Source organism: Zea mays, chromosome 2 (genome assembly GCF_902167145.1).
Source record: "Zea mays cultivar B73 chromosome 2, Zm-B73-REFERENCE-NAM-5.0, whole genome shotgun sequence".
Taxonomy (NCBI): domain Eukaryota; kingdom Viridiplantae; phylum Streptophyta; class Magnoliopsida; order Poales; family Poaceae; genus Zea; species Zea mays.
In genome coordinates, this window is record NC_050097.1 from 56,959,015 (window position 1) to 56,980,503 (window position 21,489).

General features: G+C 45.6%; 1 protein-coding gene across 1 annotated transcript; it reads right to left on the bottom strand.

The window, feature by feature from the left end:
* Positions 1-16,737: 16,737 nt before the first annotated feature.
* On the bottom strand, positions 16,738-18,100 carry LOC100281832 (VQ motif family protein). The gene has a single exon (NM_001154752.2). The coding sequence runs from the start codon at positions 18,028-18,030 to the stop codon at positions 17,083-17,085; it is 948 nt and encodes a 315-aa protein (NP_001148224.2). The 5' UTR covers positions 18,031-18,100; the 3' UTR covers positions 16,738-17,082.
* Positions 18,101-21,489: the final 3,389 nt, after the last annotated feature.

Here is a 21,489-nt window from a genome sequence, read left to right on the forward strand (position 1 = left end):
CTCGCCGTCCCATCACATTACTACTCAGAAGCAGCCGTCTAAAACACTCAGCGTACCAAGCCGTCCCTTGCCCACACCCATTGGGGGGGGACGCCCAGGAATTATCAGTATATTTTTCAAAACGGTCACATCTGTGCAGGGCACGCAGTGAATACCTCAAGACAAAAATGAGATATCAGTAAGGATCAGAGGAAAGCCAAATATAGCCAGCGAAGTACAAGATATGGCCGACAGAAGCGACGTGAAGACTAGACAGAGAACGTCCATCAGACGTCCAATCAGTCGCAGAGCAAATAAATTACAATACCTAGCAAGATATGGATGGATTGCGAACTCGGCTGCTAAAGACAAAATACATGCTGACCTCTTAAGCATAATATTGATGACATAATGCTGACCTCCAAAGTATAATGCGGATAGCTTCATGCCAATTTTTACAAAAAGAAAGGATAATTTTCAGCAAAGAGACACAAAAGGAAGACCTTCAAATGGATCATCCTCAAAAATCCATTTGAAGGTCGGGGGCTACACCCATTGGGTGCACCTCCGGTGCACCCCATGGATTATCATTTCAAGCCAAGATAGTGCCGACTTCTAAGGCGTGGGACAAGATTAAAAGGCCGGCCCTCAACCAAAACGCAGGAGCACAAATGGAAATAATTTCTGGGGAAGACCTTTGAGTAGATTATTTTCTAAAATCTACTCGAAGCTCGGGGGCTACACCCATTGGGTGCAACTCCGGTGCACCCAATGAAATTCAGAACCCTACAAATTGAAATGCCGACCTCTAAGGCACAAGCACGAAACAAAGCTTCGGTTTACGAGTGATCAAAGCAGGAGGAGACAATAAGAAGTCATTTTCTTCAAATCACCTGCAAGCTGGACCTAGGATCTTTAGGATGATTACCTCTAAATTAACCCAAAGATCGGGGGCTTGTGGGGGATAGATATCCCCCGGGTCCACTAAAAGAGTAAAAGACCTCACGAAAGGCCCAAGGGCCCGATAAATCGTAAGGTCATTCTTTCGTGGGCCTGGGGGAGACAACCAGCAAAGCAGATTGACATGAGGCTGGATTGGTGCAAACCCGGACGACCCACAACGTCGAGCGAATGACCACAACAGAGATCCGACTTTCCCGCGCTGAAGCCCCCATGCAGTGGAGCCGTGCGAGGATAAGTCGGCGAGGGTTACGTAGGGATAAACTCAAGCGGTTCACTATATTTTAGCTACACATTGTTATCATATCCACATGTATTGCCCCACGGTCGAGTATATAAGGACTAGGGGGCACCCCTTCAGAACGATCGACCCTATCTTACTTAGCCACCCACATTAACTCTCTGTGTCTTCAATCCAGAGAGTCCTCTTGTAACCACGCTCACCAAACATACTCACCAGGACGTAGGGTGTTACGCATCTCTAAGCGGCCCGAACCTGTAAATCTTGTCCACTGTCCCTCGTGCGATCGGCACGAACCATTTTGCTACAGTCGTCGATACCGTCCTACTCCTAGAAACACCTTGAGGGGCAACCCCGGGTGTGCGGTCGGACCCAAAACACCGACAGATGGGGCACATTAAATGCCGAGAGGGCACGTCGCCCGTCAGCGTGGTGGCAGGTGGCGCGTTCTCTCCGCAATAAATGCAAAGGCTGCATGGTTGGATGGACCTTGCTTCGGGCTCGGCCTGCTAGCTTATGTCACGGGCCACACGCCACGTGGCAGCAGCGGGCCTTCGCCTGAGCGGGAAGCGTAGGGCAAGGCCTGGACACGTGCCGGCACTGGATCCCTACCCATGTCGGGGTCCTCCTTGTCCCGGGACCTTGCCAAGACCCGGACCTTACTAAGGGGAGTCTGGAGCTTATTCGAGGGACCCGGCATGTCCTCCTAGGAGCTCCGGACCCGTCCGTATAGGGGTCCGGTGTCCCTTGGAGGTCCGGACCCATCGATGTACCTCGGGATGTATTATCTTTCCTTGCCACGTGGCGCCGTTTGGCCTGCCCATGTGGTGGGGTCAGGCGCCGTCTCCCTCGTGGCTAGAAGACGTCGCATGAGTGCGGCGTCTTCATGCTGTAGAAGAGGGTACCCCTGATTTATGGTACCGACAACTGCCATGGAAGGGAGAGGGGGGATCCGGCTGCTCCTGGTCGCGTCGCGTGGAGGAGAGGGAAGGGATATGTAACACCCGGTTTTAAAGGACAAAGCCGGGTGCATCTCATACATGCGCCAAGAAGACAACATATATAATAACAGAGTGTATAGAGATAAATGTCATAAAACATCAGAGTATTTATTACATAGCGGAAGACTTATTACAAAATAAAAGTGTAAACATAAAACGAACTAAGGATCGTCGGCGCCAATGTCGACTGAGAAACGCCACCTAGATCAGATCGAACTCCTCAGTGTTAGGCGGCTCCTCTTCGACCACCTGCTCTTCTCCTGTGGGGGGGGTGTGAGACAGCAAGAGTGAGCTCACATACGTTCATAGCTCAACAAGTCGTGGGGAATAATGTGGCATGAACTCACCAAAGGTGGGAGTTCATGTAGTGTAAGGCTGATCAATGAAATAGAGGTTGAGGCTGAGCATTGCTTTTATAAGTTGGTCAAAATTTTATTAGCAATTACTAAGTGTAAGTAAATACCAAACCTTAATAATAATAAAGAACAATAATAGTAAAATAATCCCAAATGCGATGCAAATGTCAAATTGAATTTAAGTTCCATAATTAATCATGTGAGGGTCCGAGCCGCTCATGACCGTGAGCACGGCTAGTATACTAGTTTTACACTCTGCAGAGGTTGCGCATCTTTACCCACAAGTCGTGTATCCCATGTCGCCTGGGTTTGCAAGGCCCTTAGACACTACCGAGGTGAATGGCTAGGGATCCACTACGAGGCCTTTACAAAGTTCCACTAGCTTCCGAAAACCCGCTACAGTTTATGGGAAGATCCAGTAAAGGGTTCCTGGCTGATAGCCATCGCAGCAAAATCAACCAGGGACCTCCCCGCACTGACCTCTCCCCTACTGCCCTTGCCCCTTTCGGGTAAGGTAGTCTTCCACTAGCTTTCCTAGTTAATCAGCCAAGGGCGTCCCATTATACCCTTGTGGTAGCACTGTTTTCCCGGGTGGTCGCTCCATGTTCCCATTAATTTAATGATCTTAACATGAACAGTAATAATAACAAGATAATAACAGAATAATCATGAATAGTGTATCTCCATACCCAATCCACATAAAGCAATAGCAAGTACTACCCAAAAATGTTTCAGGGGTGAACAAGGTATAGAGGTAATCAAAACTGGGGTAACATAATGGCTCCCATCAAAATTAACCTATGCAGATCATTAAAATTAATAAGAACATGGCTGGGAAAAAGTAAGTGATCAAGGGCACAACTTGCCTTCAATGAGCTCCTGCTCAGCTACTACTTGCTGAACCTCAGTTTCCACAGTAGCTTGCTCGTCTACTCGCATCAACACAATACATACATAGTATAGCCAAAATCAACATCACACCAAACAGATGAATGAAATATACAGTAAAAATCTTTACATTAAAATGAAACCATAGGAACTGGAATCACTAAATTTGGAGATATATATTTCAAGTTATGAATTTCTGTAGTTTTTATGTATTTAATACAAGATTAAGTGAAAGAATAATTTTAATGTGTTTGTCATGCCAGAACAGAGGCACTAATGCGTAGACAATATTATTACAAAAATTTAGGAACTGGAATGGACCAATTTGGAGTTCCTATGCATTTTCTATGAATTATACAAACTCTAGGATTATTTCTACACATAAAAATCTATTTCTTAATTAATTTCTCTGGTTTTCTAATCCTCTGGACTGGGCGCCAATTTCTGGAAAGTCCAGGGGCTTGCGCGAATAAAATCCTAGACTCAGTGTACAGTGTCACATGGACGGCGGGTTCATTAACTAACATTATAAGGGTTCGTTTGCAAATCTGCCAACCGAAGGGGTATCGACTGATCACGGCCGTCCGATCGGAAATCAGGGGCCCGGATTAGATCGCGCTATAATTAAACCGGTACGCGCTCCGAACCGTCGGATTCACATCGGACGGTTTAAAACGTATGACCCCGTGTTCTAATTTCGCGCATCCGATCCAAAATGGACGGCTCCCGCTATCTTAACCCAATCGGTCCCCAGTTTCTAATCTGGGCCGTTCGCCGTGCATCCACGGTGCCCGGATACCCCTGCCACAACCCTGCCGCACGGTGGCGCACCCGCCGAACCGCGACGGCGCCATCGCCGGGGATCCAATCCTCCACATCCCGGAGCTAATCCCACGCGCAACCCGGTGCAAACTGAAGCGGACGCAATGGGGGTGTTTCCACGGGGCTTTGCCCGCAGCTACCCGCCATGGAGTTTCTCGGCCACAGGTGTGGCGAATTCACGGCGGAATTCAACGGCGTCGAGCTACCCCAGAGTCTATGCTAGTAAAATTTGGGCACGAGGCGATTCTCCACCGATCAAGGAACATGACGAAGCTGAGGGATGGAAATTACCAGCGGACACGACGTGAATCACTCGGTGCGGGGCGAGTCGCGAACGACGGCGAGGTTGGTCAGTCAGCAAGCGATTCCCCCGATTGCCGCTGGAGTCCTTCCAATTGGATCGTCTCCCAGCCGCCGCGAGAGTAGTTCGACGCCCGAATGTCTTCACTGGCACCTGAGCCTAGCCGGCGGCAAGTATCCGCGGCAGCGCTCCTCACTTCTCCCTCGGTGTTCCTCCCGAAAGTCTCTCGTGATACGGTTTATGGCAATAGTGGAGGAGTCGAGTTGATTATATGGGCAGGCAATCGCGGTCGCAGCTGGCAAGGCGGGCGCGATTTTCGCCGAGCAATACGCAGGTCGGGCGGCTAGTTCGGTTCACGCCGCGCGATTCTTGCGGAAGGGATGATTCTGGCAACCCGGACCCACGCGCCAGTGAAAGGAAGACGCAGAGAGCAAGCGGCCGCGCGGCGCAAGGGAGCCTGACCCGCGGGCCCCAGTTGTCGGCGCGAGTGTGCGGAAGCAGGTCCCAGAAATGGGCCGAGCGCGGACACTCTCCCCCCCTGGTGGGCCGAATTACCATCTGGCGGCCCAGGTAAGGTTTATTCCTTTTTCTTTTTATTTTTCTGTCTTCTTTCTTCATTTTCAAACCAAATTTGACTTAGTTCAAACTTTTGTGGATCCTCTTTTATAAACTCTATTATTTTTTTTTGCATCTAAAAATAGTAAGCCTGAAGATATTTATGTATACATTTTATTTATATTTCCATATCCCTTCTCTTTTCCTTATTTTCAAAACCCTAATTTCAAATTTAGGGTTAAATCAAGTTTCAAATAGTTAATACCTTATTATTTTTATCCTCATGGTTTATTTAATGCACAACACATAAAACTCCAACAAATGCACTTTTTCTTTATTTTAGCATAATTGTTTTATTTAGTCACTCTCAATTACATAGGTGCTCTTTTTATGATGCAAATAAGACACACAAAATGAGGAACTCTCTTTATTACTCTTGGTACACAACTTGAGTGTTACAAATCCTACCCCCCTTAAAAATAATCTCGTCCTCGAGATTTAAGAAGAACTAGAGAAAAGGTGGGGAAAATCTATACGAAGCTCTTCTTCTCTTTCCCAAGTTGCTTCATCTTCACTGTGGTGGTTCCATTGAACTTTGCACATCTTTATAACCCTATTCCTCGTAACTCGGGTCAAAGTATCCAAAATCTTGATGGGGTACTCAGCATAAGTCAAGTCCTCTTGAACACTAAGGTCTTCCATTGGTAACTGTTCCTCAGGCACCCTGAGACATTTCTTCAGCTGAGATACATGAAATACATCATGAACATCCGCGAGATGATCCGGTAACTCCAATTGATATGCAACTTCTCCCACTCGCTTTAAGATTAAAAAGGGTCCAATAAAGCGAGGGGACAACTTTCCTTTGACCTTGAATCTTCTCATACCCCGGAGTGGTGACACCTTCAAATAGACATAATCTCCTTCCTTAAACTCAAGCAGTCTTCTCCGGGTATCAGCATAACTTTTCTGCCTGGATTGTGCAGTTCTCAAATCCTCCCTAATCTGTTGGACTTGTTCCTCTGCTTCCTGGATAATCTCAGGTCCAAACAACCGCCTTTCACCAGTTTGATTCCAATACAAGGGAGTCCTGCATTTTCTGCCATACAAAGCCTCAAACGGTGACATCTTCAAACTGGCCTGATAGCTATTATTATATGAGAACTCCGCATAAGGCAAACTCTTATCCCAACTTCCACCATGTTTAAGAGCACAAGCTCTTAACATATCCTCTAGTACTTGGTTAGTCCTCTCAGTCTGTCCATCAGTCTGGGGATGGTAAGCCGAACTAAAATTCAATCTCGTATCCAATGACTCGTGCAACTGTTTCCAAAATCGAGAGGTAAACTGTGATCCTCGATCTGACACAATCTTCTTTGGCACACCATGCAGGCATACAATCCGTGCCATGTACAACTCTGCCAACTTAGCTCCTGAATAAGTGGTCTTCACTGGAATAAAGTGGGCTACTTTAGTTAGCCTGTCCACAATCACCCATATAGAATCATATCCAGCAGACGTGCGGGGTAATCCAACAATGAAGTCCATGCCAATCTCTTCCCACTTCCACTCAGGTATCTTCAGTGGGTGCAATAGTCCGGCTGGCCTCTGGTGTTCAGCCTTGACTCTTTGACATACATCACACTTAGCCACATGAGCAGCAACATCTCTTTTCAGCCCATACCACCAATACTTTTGCTTCAAATCTTGATACATCTTAGTGCTCCCAGGGTGGATGGAATAAACTGAATCATGTGCTTCCTTCAATATGGTTTCCCGAAGACTATCAATATCGGGAACACAGATCCGATTCTTGAACCATATCGTGCCTTGCTCATCCTCCGTGAACTCTGGGCCTCTTCCTTCAGTAATAAGATCCTTAATCTCCTGAATCTTAGCATCACCAATCTGACCCTTCCGAATTTCTTGTTCCAAGGTAGGTTCCAATTCAATGGTGACTCCTTCCGTATGTGTAACAATCCCCAGGTTGAGTCTCTCAAAATCTTTTGCTAATTCATCAGGTAGCTGGACCACGAAAGCAGAGTGAACATGCTCCTTCCGACTCAAGGCATCTGCAACCAAATTTGCCTTGCCTGGGTGATAGTGAATCTCCAAGTCATAATCCTTAATAAGCTCCAACCAACGGCGTTGCCTCAGATTGAGATCCATCTGAGTGAATATATACTTCAAACTCTTATAATCCGTATATACTTGGCACTTAGTTCCCATGATGTAGTGTCTCCAAATCTTAAGTGCATGCACAACTGCAGCCAACTCCAAATCATGAGTGGGGTAGTTCAATTCATGTTTCCTCAACTGACGAGATGCATAGGCAATCACATGTCCTTCTTGCATAAGCACACATCCTAAGCCCTGGCCACATGCATCACAATAGATATCAAATCCTTTTTGTAGGTCGGGCATAACCAATACTGGTGGCGACATCAATCTTTTCTTCAATTGATCAAAGCTGTCTTGAAACTTCTCGTCCCACTTAAATTCTCTTCCTTTCCCCAAAAGCGAAGTCATAGGCTTAGCAATCTTAGAAAATCCTTCAATAAATCTCCGATAATATCCTGCTAATCCCAAGAAACTCCGAATCTCAGTAACTGTAGTGGGTACTCTCCACTCCATTATCTCCTTAACTTTAGCAGGATCCACTGAAATTCCTCCATTAGAAATAATATGACCAAGAAATGGCACCTCGCCAATCCAAAACTCGCACTTGTTGAACTTAGCATAAAGTTGATTATCTCGTAACTTCTGTAGCACCAACCTTAGATGTTGTTCATGATCACTTTCATTCTTAGAATAGATAAGAATATCGTCGATGAATACCACGACGACAAGTGGTATCAGAGCCGACCCTCGTGGTTTCACGGGCGTGTGTGGGCTAGGGGGTTCGGGTATATGGCGCATGGCGCATGTGGGCCCGGAGTGGTCACATGGCATGGCATATGACGGCACTAGACATACAGACGTGGCCAAGAGGGGAGGTTCCTGGATTGGGGTTGACCGACGAGGACGTCGGTCTTCTAAGGGGGGTGGATTGTGATATCCTGGCCCCTAGGATGGGATGTCCTGGCCCAAGGCTTAATAGAATTAATAGTGTAATCATACCAACAAGGTGCATCTTCTTTTTCGGAAGCCTATCTCGAAAGAACCTCCAAGTTAAGCGTGCTTGGCTTGGAGCAATTTGGGATGGGTGACCGACCGGGAAGTTTTCTCGGGTGCGCATGAGTGAGGACAAAGTGCGCACAAAAGACTCGTGTTGGTCTGTGGGGACAATATATGATCCTAGAGAGCTGCCAGGAGTAAGTACCGCCGGTCCAGGGATTGGACGGGGTGTTACAAGATACGTGAGGGAGAGAATAGGTGACCAGGGAAGTGGCGACTGCGAGGAGGAAACCAACTATCTCCAAGGAAACCAGTGTACTACCAGTGCTTATTAGCAGCTGATGCCATTGTTAGCTACAGCTAATGGAAGGAGAAGATGGTAGAGAGGCAGCAGAGGTAGGAGACGAGAATAGGAGAGGAATCAATGAAATGTTGTATTCATTCAGAGTAAAGTTCATACATGCCCCTTCCTACTGCTCAAGCCAACAGCATATATACGACTACTTAGGAACATGGCTCATCAACCGGTGACCGAGGGACACAACCCCACACGCTAGAGACTTACTCCTAGACAAGACCACAACAACAAGGCTGCAGTTAGTTACATCCACTCAGAACCTGCTACTCGAATATTAGTGTGACGCACGCGTCTTTCATGCTCACCGGGATGGAGTTCCTTCTATTATCTGACAATGGCGGTGTAACAGCCATGGCACTGGATGTGGCGCCTTTCTGTCCGCGTCAGCTTTTAACTCTTCTTCTCCGTGTAGAGCGTGGATGGACCCAAACAAGACTTGAGGACCAACCAACCAAGTCTTGATGTTTCGACTGCATTATGGTCAATGCAAGCCGGGAGAAGATAACATCACCTGCACCTGCACCTGCACTGTCCAATCCATCCGTCCTGGATCCAGCGAGGATATCGTGGTCGGCACTAGCAGCAACCTGCAACCGCTTGTCAGGCTCAAGGTATTCAAGTCCTGCACGCGTTTCCCCTGCGGGCTACAACAGCACAGCAGCACGCGGCGGTTGCTCCGGCCGGTGGCTGTGGTTGCGACGGGAGCGACGCGCTGGGCCGCAAGGCAACAAACCGGGTGGCGGCATCGGGAGGAAAAAGCTGCGAGTGGACGCGGGCGAGCCGCGCGTCCGTTCAGGTCACGGTGGCGGCGGGGTGGCGTCACCCTGCTCCGGCCATCTTGGACACGCCAGGATTGCGGTGCTTCTGACGTCAGCAATCGTCCCGTACAATCCGAAGGGAAATTTGCTCTTTTTTTTTTGCTGATAGTAGTGATGGTTTTCGCTGTGGAGGGTGACGGATGGAGCGATTCTTCGCTCCATTGCATTGGCACTGTGCTGGTATGCAGCTGGATGCACTACTAGGATGGCCATTGTCCACAAATTTCTCTCTCTCTCTCTTTCTTTTTTGCGAGGAGGCCCATTGTGCACCATTTGGAGGCGCTAGCTGCGGCGGCGTGGATAGGTGATGGAAGATGCACCACGATGGCCGCAAGCATTTGGACGCAGTGCAGCTCTGCAGGCGTGCAGTTAATTTGGTGGGCGGCTGAGAACTGTTCGACAAGCACAACACGACGGTAACGACCAACTCCACAGATGCAGATGCGGTGGGACTTAAAAGGCAGCCGCCGCCAGCGACTGGACTTGGATCACCTCGCTCGTCTAATTCACCACGTGCAAATTTTGAATGGACAGTAACATTTTTTTCTATCTATTTACCATAAACTCTAAAGTCTGGTTTGGTGATAAGTGAATTAAAGGAAATCCATAAGACAGGAAATCTTTTACCATTCAAAATTGAATAACAATAGATTTTCTCATCATGGATCTCATCTAGTTCCCTTATCACCAAACGAGCTCTCAAAGTGTGAAGTAGTGTTTGAGACTATTTCACGTATTCTGGTTCACAAACTTTACCATACAGCAACTCGGGAAAGGCTCCGTTTGGTAGAGTTTCTTTGAGGGCTCCTGCAACGATTCCTTGAAAAAATCTACCAAAAAAGAAGCTCTTTGATAGGCTCCTCCTGAAAAGGAGAGGAGCTACTCCAAAAAACCAAGAGGAGCCAGAAGCCATAAAATGTGGCTTCTACCGGCTTCTCTCCCCTATTTTCCTCTCCATCGAGCCCACATTGTGATAGAAGATGAAGGAGGAGCTGTGTTTTTAACCAAATAGGGTGCTCTTTTCTGGGACTCTTCCTGAATATAAGAAGTGAGCTCTTTTTCTAGAGAAGCCAGAGCCAAAGCTAGAGCTGACCAAGGAGGAGCTCCACCAAAGGGGCCTTAATAAAAAAATCTAGAGTTTGTAAAGCACCCTTTAGCTACTATTGTAACTTCAATTTTTTTTCCTCGGAGCCAAGTTGTGTGAAGCTAAATCCATTTCGCTAAAAAAAAAGCATAGAACAAAACTAAAAAACGTGGAGTAAAACAGTCTTAAACAATCCTTGAGATACTTCTACTCTTCATTCAACTTGTCTTCACCGGGAGTTGCATTTGGAATAGGAAAAAACAGCAACATGCAATAGAAATTCCAAATAGTGTTGTACCAAGTTCCTTCGCGGTGATTGAGGAGGTTTTGTTACCTTGCTTTCTCTTCTTTCTCTTAATAGTTGTTTTTTCCATTTAGCTTAAGTCATGCGTAAAATTGTTGTGTATGTCGTGGAAGGGATTGAGGGGCCCTATTGTTTGCGTACGGGTAGAGTCTTGGCAGGCAGTGGGGCAGTGACCCATCTAGAAGTATATACTAAGGGTCTCTTTCTCTTTGTTTTATACCTTAGCACTTTTAAGTTTTAATAATTGTAAGCATATAAGAAATATGTGTCTTAGGAGTTCCATATTTCTTACCGTGATAAAGGGGCTCCGAGTCTCCGACTCCGAATACTACTGTCCCTTTGTTAGATCCGGCCTTTGAATCTCGAGCCTCCTTAGAGGAGGTTTGACAAACCCCTGTAGCTCCGCCCCTAACAAAATTATTTCGATGTGATCAAATGACAAAAAATTGACCTGTTCCATGGTGTCTAGGGTGGGAAAATAAAACCGAAACAAAAAAACAAACAGAATAAATCTAAATTTTGGTTTTTTGGATCAGTTTTATTTTTTGAGCTATTCAGTTAATCGGTTTCGTTTCTGTTTTCAATCCACGGATACCGAATGCACCAAAATTCTATAATTCTACTTTTATATTCCATGAAAATTAAATCAATCAATGGCTATACTTCTATAAATCTATAGCTAATGGTTCTTTGCCTCTATAACTATATGATACATTTAAAGTATATGTTATATTGCTCAATTGTGTTGATATAATATCCACTCACATTTTATGAGATTGCAATAATAAGATGATTAATGCGGTTTGGTACGTGTATTTGGGTTCTTATTTTTTAAATTCTAAATATTAAAAATTGTATTAACCAAATCGAATTAACCGAATGCCCACCACTAATGGTGTGTGGGGAGTGAATCTAGTCCTCCTTTGGCATGGCTCTGGCTTATCTGAAAACAGTTTCGGCTCAGACTCCTCTGGCTCCTTGGCTTCTCTGAAGGAGAGGAGCCGTTTTGCAATTCGTTTGGCAAAACAATTTCTCTTGTATTTTTTTTCGAATGATGCATGCGGAGAACATTGTAGGAGCCGGTAGAAACCACGTTTTTGGTGCTCTGACTCCTAGCAATAAAAACAACTCTAGCTCTCGAAAGGCTCTTGACTAGAAACCATTTTTTGTGGCCGTTTGGTAGAACTTCACAATGAGCTCGAGCTGAAGCCATGAAAGGAGTTATGCCAAAGGGGCCCCTAGTCTCCCTTTTTTAGGGGATATTAGGAGCAAAAAAAACCCGCTCCTTGACGTTCCTAACATGCTCCTCACTCTGTAACCCCTCAAGAATCACTTTATAGACTGTTTGTCAAATGTTTTTTTTATTAGATAGATTTACTCATAGTAGAGAATTACCCGATATCACTCTACCAGAAAATCAGCTTTAGAAGCTAGAGAATTATAGAGTGTCAAGAAGGAAAAAAAAAAGAAAGAAAAAACCCAACCTTATGTGAGCTCTTTCTCCAAACGCCTACATATTCATGCATCACATAGGAATCCGATGGAGTGGAGCTTCATGAGAAACGAGAGTCCGATCCACATGTCTACTCAAATGAGTGTGAATTGTGATGGTGAACTGTGCCCAATTATAGGCAGATTTTTTTTGTTTGACAGATCTTGGTGCAGCCGCTCTCGAACCAAATCTTTCTGGAAGCACGTGCCAGCTCCAGGACGAAGCTCCCATCCGGCGCGTTCACATGCGAAGCCCCTGTTATCCACTGGCCAGTGGCCACTGCCTCAGCCCGTCAGCCCTCAGCCATGCCCAGACACCCACCCCTACCTACCCCAGCACGTCTTTTCTGCCTCAGCCATCAAAACCCAAACGGCCGCAAACTCACACATCACGAATTCCTGCCTTTTTTTCTAGATTTGAGACGTCACAATTTATTTTTTTCTCTATGTGGCGATTCACTTATTCATTTTATTTTTCTAGGAATTTTTTTTGACTTAACGTCTTAGTGTTGAAAGTTGTGAAATTCTTTTGATGTTTTAGCTCCTGGACAGTTGGTTGGGCCCATATCGATAGGGAACTACGCCTCCATGTATTTTTTTAGTTAGTGACTTATTTTTTTTATATTAGCGTGGTCCAGTTTTCAGAAGCATGGATCAATATAAATATTTTTTTAGAAAGCTCCAATGTTCTAAATTTAATAATATTGGACAGAGGAAGTACATAATTTATGGTTTTTGAACTTGGACGTCCTCCCTTTGGCAATTGACATATCAACAAGTGTAAAGCCCAAAATTTGTATAAGGAGAAAATAATAAATAAATAAAAATGTTCATAAGTGGGTGTTTTGGGATTATGGAATCTTTGGGGATTATTTGGTTTTCCTTTCTTTGTGCATATTCAATTAATGGGATTATATTGGTCAAATAACAAATAACTAAATACATAAATATGCATCTCATGGTGAAGTTCTTGTAGTTTTGCATTTTGTATTCAAATTTGTGAGACAAGCTTAAGTTAGGAAATTAGAATTTGAAAATGGAAATAGAAAACAAAAGAGAAGAAAAAGGGAAAGAATATGTACCATAGGGAAAATAATAATAATGATATATAAATAAATATATTTTCTCATACTAGTATTTTTAATTGTGCACTTACCCTGTGTGTGAAACTCATTAACAAATTCAAATTCAAATAGTAAATTTTGAAATGGAGAAAGAAATGCAAAACATAAAAGAAAAGGATAAAAAAAGAGAGAGACTCCCTCTCAGCCGTTTGGGCCAAAATCCCCAAAACGGCCTATCCGCAACCCCTCTGCGCGGCCCAGCCAAATCCACAGCACTTACTGTCACGTGGCCCCAGCGCCGCAGCCTCTATGCGCCGTGTGGTCGCCCTGTGTCGCCGGCGGGTGGGGCCCTGGTGTCAGGCTCCCCTTCCCCGCGTCGCGCGCTCCTGTAACAAGACCCGCTCGCCGCGCTGCGGCCGAAAATCCCGGGATTAAGCTCACCGAACCCCCTCCTAGCACATATATAAATCGACCGCAGAGCGCCCCTTTGTCCCCATCTTCCATCTCCATGCCAAGTCAAGGAACCCGAGGCCTCGTCGCCATTATTTCAAAGGATTCAAGCCGCCGCGGTCAAGGTCGTCTTCTATCGCCGCCCGACCCTCGGAGAGTGGTTGTCGTAGTTCGCTGTGGCTCGTGGAGTCTTGCGATAAGGCTCGTCAAGCGTGAAATCAACCGGGTGCGGGGGAATTCCTCATCGTCGTCGCGCGGTACCACGTACCCACCGTATGTCGTGGCTAGTCAATCTGCCACCACCCCATTAGGTAAACAACATGCCATTAGGTTCGCAATGTGCTATACTTCGTGTAGGACCGATCGGTACTCGGCTTTGTGCACTGGCGGTCCGGGAACGCCCTCCCCAGCGTGCTTCTGCCGTGGGCAAGGGTCGCCGTCGCCTGGACACCGTGTTGCTCGGCTGGGGTGAAGATGATGGGTCCTTGGCCGTAAATCGAGCAGTTAACGGCCTGGGTTAGATCGAGGATACCCCTTCGCCTCATATAGATCTAGCTGTTGCAGGGTGATCAGGTGGTGGAGATTGGATTGGCCTTCATTAAATTCAGACCGTCGATCTTCGATCCTATGGCGGGCAGTCCATATCGGGTCGATGAATGGTGGTCTAATCTGGGCGGTCCGATTTTGATCGGACGATTGGAATCCCTACGTACCCCTTCGTCGAGGACTTATTGCATAAGAGCCCCTAATTTATCTTAGATTTAACCCGTAGTTCACTGATGGTATAAACTAATTACAGACATGTATTTTTTTTATCAAAACAGTCCCTGTGCTCTCTGGTAATTATGTCCGCAGTCCAGAGCCATTAGGAAAATTCAAAATTAAATCAGAAAATGATTTCTAGTATAAAAATAATTCCAGAAACTTGTTTAATTCATAAGTAATTCATTTTAACTCCTTTTTGATCCATTCCAGTTGCATTAATCTCACATTAATATTGTTTATCATCTAGTAACCTTATACTATCATGAAACCTATGGTTAAAATATTGTACCTCATTTGTTTTATAGTAGACACTTAAACCTTCGAAAAATTATAACTTTATAACCGTAATTCCAAATTTAGTGGTTCACAAACCTATGATCTCATAGTATCGCGTAGAATATTCTTACGCTATTTGTTCTTATGTTTGGTGTGATGTTAATTTTGCCTACACCATGTTTGTTTGTATTGCTGAGTAGTAGCGAGGTTATGAGTCACTTGAAGACCAGGTTGGTACCTGGGATCTCGAGTCTAAGGCAAGTTGTGCCCTTGATCACTTTTCTCTACCTAATAATGTTCCTGTTAATCACTGTGCATGCTCAGGTTAATTTGATGGGACCTAATAGGTATCCCTAGCATTGTTTATCTCACACCTTGCAGACAAAAGAACTATTGGGTAGTTTTGCTATTGCTCTACATGGTTTTGGGAAATTAATGTTACATTATGATCATGTTGTAGTTATGCTGTTGTTTTAATTATTGTTCATGACAAGATCATTGTGTTAATTGGAACATAGAGCTTAACTTGAGATATCCGTGCTAGCACATGGGTGGAATGGGACACACTTGAGTGACTAATTAGGAAAGCTAGTGGAGCACTACCTTACCCGAAAGGGGCAAGGGCGGTAGAGGAGCTGCGTATATGGAGGTTCTCAGGTCAATCATGATGTGATGGCTTTTCAGACGAAGGATTCTTATATTGGCCTTCTCAAAAATCGTAGCGGGTTTTCTGAAGCTAGTGAAACTTTGTAAAGGTCTCGTAGTGGATCTCTAGCCATTCACCTCGGAGGTGTATAAGGGCCTTGCAAACCCTGTCTAGATGGGATACACGACTTGTGGGTAAAGGGTGCAACCTCTGTAGAGTGTAAAACTGGTATATCAGCTGTGCTCACGGTCAAGAGCGACTCAGGACTCTCGCATGATTAATTTATGGAATTAAACATAATTTGTCATTTGTATTGCATTGCATTGCAGGTGTTATTATTAATTGTGATATCTTATTTATTTGTGTTAGTATCTACTTATACTTAGTAACTGCTAATAAATTTTGACCAACTCTAAAAGCAATGCTCAGCTTTAACCATCTCCTTTGATAAGCCTTACACTTCACATGATCTCCCACCTTTCGTGAGTTCATGCATATTATTCCCCACAACTTGTTGAGCGATGAACAAATGTGAGCTCCCCCTTGCTGTACTCACACCCCCAGGTCAAGAACAGATACCACAAGATGAGGCGTATGGAGGACGCTGTGGTGAGTTCGTGAGTGGTCTAGGCCGTCGTCTCCCAGTCAACTTTGGTTGTTGGATCGTTGTCTTCATATGGTGTAATTATTTATCTATTTTGTACAGAACTCCGTTATATATTAATGAAGTGATATTCGTTTCTGTATCATGAGTCATCATATGTGTGAGACTTAATCCTATCACATTTGGTGATAAGTTCGCGCCCGTGTTTGGTGCCCCTAAAACCCGGGTGTGACAACAAGTTCGACACATCACATAAACATATAAATATCTATATTTGCCGTCGAAATATTCTTGGAGAGAAAAGATTCGACTTGATTAGGGATCCTCCATCACGAATCTAAGTCTATCCCAAGTCATATACTTATTAAATCTCTGGTTAACATTTTTAGATACAAAGTTTAAAAAATGAAAGTTTTTGTTTTCAAAAGGAATCTAGTAAGCAAATCTAATAAGTTTTAGATAAAACACCTTACTTGAAATTGAAGATGGACCCATGTTTGTTATATGAGGAAGTATCTTCTGACTTCTGTGCCCTTTTGTATTAGATGCATTAGTTGGCTTTAGATTTGGGGCGACAGCCCACGAGTAGGGACTGCAGGTTTGTGAGTTCGGTAACAACGCACCATGTCAGCATGACACAATGATAACAGCATCATCACCAAGCTAAAAGAATTAACAAATCATCCATTGAAGAAACAATAATCACTTCCTTGGCCTACACAAGGGGTGTAAATCCAGTGGAAAAGAAGAAATAAACAAGGGCCGCGCTGTCCGGCCGGCTGCTTCTAGTAGTCATTCATTCACTACTACTACTGCCACCTGAAAACTTTCAGCATTGCATCTGCACTAATCAAATAGCACCAGTTCCGGCCCCACCAACTCGCCCCCACCCGCCAGAAGAGAGTCATGTAGGGAAAGGGCGTGGAAAAATGCCGCAAAAGTTTCGGCCGCTGCTGCATCTGTCTTGGACGGAAGCGGCGCCGGCCGATGTGGGGCGGCGAGCTAAAGATCCGGCAGGCTGCCGAAGAACTCGGCGCACGTGGCCGGCGACGGCACGGTGGGCGTGGCGAGCAGGTTGCGGGGGCTGGGGACGAACGGGTCGGAGTAGTAGGCCGGCGGCGGCGGCTGCCGGGACCCGCCGTTGGCCGTGGCGCCTGGGCCAGCGGCGCCGACGCTGGCCGTGGACGCTGCCCGGAGGATGGGGCTGAGCTCGTTGAGCCAGCTGACGCTGCTGGGGTCGAAGGGCAGCGGCGAGAACAGGCCCGACGCGGCGGCCGGCGGCAGCGAGGACGGCAGCGGGGACAGGATGCCGGGGTGCCTCGCGGGGCCGAGCACCGCCGCGAGGGTGCCGTCGGCGGCGTAGTCCGGCGCCGGCGCCGGCGCGGGCACGGGGCGCACGGACCGCTCGATGGTCGCGAGGCGCGCGGCCGGGGACATGGCGGCGGACGGCGAGAGCAGCAGCTCGGGGGGGAGGAACGCCTGCCCCAGCACGCCGCCGCCGTTGGCGGTGGCGTCGTCGTCAGCCACGTGGCGCTCGTGCTGCGCCTGCGCGCCGGGGCCCGTGAGCCGCTGCACGAGCGCCATGAATTCGCTGGGCTTGGCGTGGATGACCTTGGGCGACGCGTCGTAGATGATGACGGGCGCGCGCCCGGGCTGCGGGTGGTGGTGGTGGTGGTCCCGCGGCCTCCCCTGCCCGGGCGCCGGCGGAGCCCCCGAGGCCGAGGGCTTCTTGATGGCGTGCGACTCCATCCTGACGTTGAGCCTGGGCGGGCGCGGGCCCTGCAGCTGCCGGCGCGGCGTGGTGGGGCGCCCCGACGACGACGGCGGGTCCATCGGCCCCTGCGCCCGGTGCAGGTGCTCCGTGTCGGCGGCGGCGGCGTGGGCGTGGACGTGGCCGTGGTGGAGGAAGGGGGAGCGGGAGTCGGGCCGGGAATGGGAGTGGTTCAACATGAGCGAAGGCGCAAGGGGGCGGGAGCGGGAGGAGTGCGTGTGAGCTGAGCTCCGCCTCCAAAAATCCGCAGGCAGAGGCGAGGGAGGCCAAGTCAAAGGGACGTGTGGGTTTTACGGCGGCAGGGAGGGAGCGCGGTGCTTTTTTATTTTTATTTTTTACGGACGGCAGCTGCCAGCTGCAGCGGCACTCACTTGGGCAGTGGACTCGGCTCGCCTCCGCGTGGCCGGGCCGGTGCAATTTTCTATACGCCGGAAGTGGTATCACGCGCGGGACGGCGGAGAACTCGTCCTGCCCTGCGGACTCCATTTGGAAGCGTCCGGTTCCGCTCTGCCTTTCATGGTTTTGTGTGTTTGCGCTGCCTGTCCGACTGGCATGCCAGCAACGCAAGGCCGTGCAATAGGATTATATATATACTAGGTTTGTGCCCGTGCGTTGCCACAGAATTTAAACATTAGTATAAAATATAAATACAGAACGAAAATATCTTTATGATATGCAAAATCTGTGTGGCAAAAATATCATCGTAACACTAATATTATGTAACCTAATATTATATTGACGATATAAATATGTAATACTGTTATAAATATATCGACTCAGATAAAGTAAACTGATGTCTATTATTTATACGCGCTTTCTGCTGCGTCGTCGGTGGCATTATTGCATACTTAAGCATGCACAGAGGCTCACTTCATTGGTTTGTAACCATTGATAAGTGGCAAATGGAGGATGGATATAGAAGAAATAGTAGCATAGACAAAATAGGCAAAAACATTTAGCAAGTATATATAATACATAGATACTACATCACATTTACGATATATATATAGTTTAAATAAATTAGTTATTGAAACTCATTCTAAATCTTTAGAGCAATATTAATTATGAAGATAAGTCGACATAGTTCAGTTATAAAGATTTAAATACTAACTCAAATGTAAAGGATATAGAACGCACTGCCTCCTTCCCTGACGACTTCGACATCCAATCCGCTCACTCTCAAGATCATATTCCCATTAGCATTGTGCATGATGAATGTTCATAGCCGATTGCTTCCTTTGTTAGAATTGTTAAATAAATGTGTTAATGTGCTTGATGAATGTTCACATTTGATTCCTTGTCAAAACTGTTAAATAACATGTTTTAGTTAGTAAAGGCTACATATAAATGACATGTAAATGAATGTCATCTAAAGGCATCGTTTACTTCTCTATAACATGGTACACAAATTAAATATGGCGCTTTTCTGCTTGGTCGATAAAAAATAGGAGTCTGACAGAATAAAATACACATAACAAGCTTAATCTTATAACTGAATGGAGGATTGTAGTATACAATACACATAACAAGCTTAATCTTATAACTGAATGGAGGATTGTACTGTATACTGGCCAACTCACCTGGTCGGATATCATCTAAGATTGTGTTACGATTTAAAGATAGAGGCTGCCATAGCCATAACGGTGCGAACACGAAGAAACGCTTCAGGTATGAAGAAAATAATCAAATATACTGAACAACAAAAAATCTGAAGTGTTCTATAGATAAATTTCTTTTATAAGGCTGTCTTCACAACGTCACTACACGTACATTGTAACATTGCATAACAACATGGAAATGACAAATAGTAGCTTACGACGGGATTTGAAAAGTCATCTGCTAACCTCTCTTGGTTCTACTATTCCTACTACATGAGATGCTAAAATGCAGTCTTCCGCACGAAGCATCTTACAAGGCGATGACTAACACCTGCAATCATATACAGAAGTATAGAATTGGCTCCTTCCTGCAGCGGCACTGTTGCCAGCTTCGAGCCTTCTTCACGTCAGAGGAAGCCGTCCGGCCAGGCCCCAAGGCTATCCAGTGGTTCGAAGATGTCTTGTGGATGGCAAGTTGGCAACACAAACTCATGAGCGTTTTACTTTTACCTCGACAAGACAATCTCGCGGTCATGCCATTTTACAGTAAGTGAACAAGCTGTGAATGGAAGAGTATTATTCAGGTCAAGTAGCCCATGAAACAGGTCCGTGCTAGGACCATCGATAGGCAGAGATGTGTCAAGTCCTATATCCAGAAGTGTACAAACATAGTTTAAACTCACACATAAGCTATGGCTGGGGTTACCAGCTTACAAGATTCGCACAACCAAAAGAACATGAAACTAACTGAATATGAAACAAAACTTCTTTAAGGGAAGCAAACTTGAGGAAAATCCTTGGGGCGTTAAGCTTGATCGGACCAGAGTGGGGATTCAAATTCTAGAGCCTAATCAATAGTAGCATAAACTACCAAAGTGGTGAAATATAACATTAGAACAAAGAAAACATACATGCAAAAGGACCTTCCAGTCTAGGCTCCCTTCTAATACACAACGAGAATTATAACAACTAAATTAAGAACCTTCGAGATACTGTTTTGCAGTTCACAGAAGGTGGAGTGTTCCAGTAGCAAATTGAACACCTTCCCATACTCAAAATTATGAAAACAGAACCCATGACAAAACAAACAGAAAAGTGGCATAAGAAAGAAAACTATATTAACCAGAATGGCATTTTTCAGAACCATTCAGTTACTGTTTTGCAGTTCGCACAAAGTGTGAATGTTTCAATAGCAAACTGAACACCATCCAATAGCGATGTGGTGCCAAGCACGAAGGTGAAACGGCTAACCAATAATAATGTATATTCAAAGTCCCTGGATTTGAAGTCAGGCTTCTTTTTCTCGGTCAACAAAACATTACAATTACTAATGGCTTCTTGGAAAGGATTCAGGTCAATTATTTTTTCACAATCTGGGAGAAGACACTCCTTGCAACCTAATGCAACAATAGGTGATCCAACATTAGTGAATCAGCTATCTTCGAGAAACTCGGCCAACCCAAGCTTCCTATTAAGCTTATCCAAAAAAAACTAAGCCCTAGGTATATCTGACTTTCCCATGGGAGTTATGTCGACCAATTTGAGAGCAAAAGATAAGCCTGTTTGATGCATATCATATCTAGAAATTTGCATGGTAGTTATGAGTTGTGACACAACCAAAAAACAGTCCTACCAAGCATGTGTCGAGGCAACAACAGGGAATAGGCCATGCATTATTGCATTCAAACAGGGCTGAGGTGGTAAGGTTTATTCTTCGATCATCACCTTGGATGCGCCACAATATTCCTCCCCCTGTCACAAATTTAGGAAAGCAAAATAAAATAATGTTCGCCAGTTAAGCAAGATGTTAACAGCAATACGAAGCGAGCTATTTTGATCATCAATTTGTACATGGACAAAGTTGTTTTAAAATACATACAATATATAGTCAGAACAGAGGACAGCTGTAGCATTCCTGTACTCTACCAAAATATGCCCTATATCAATGAATGGAGGCAATACTTACCAGCAAGTTGAGAAATCAAAATATAAAATATGGTCATTGGATTTACCTGATCCACCCGTACACTGCTCGGTGTT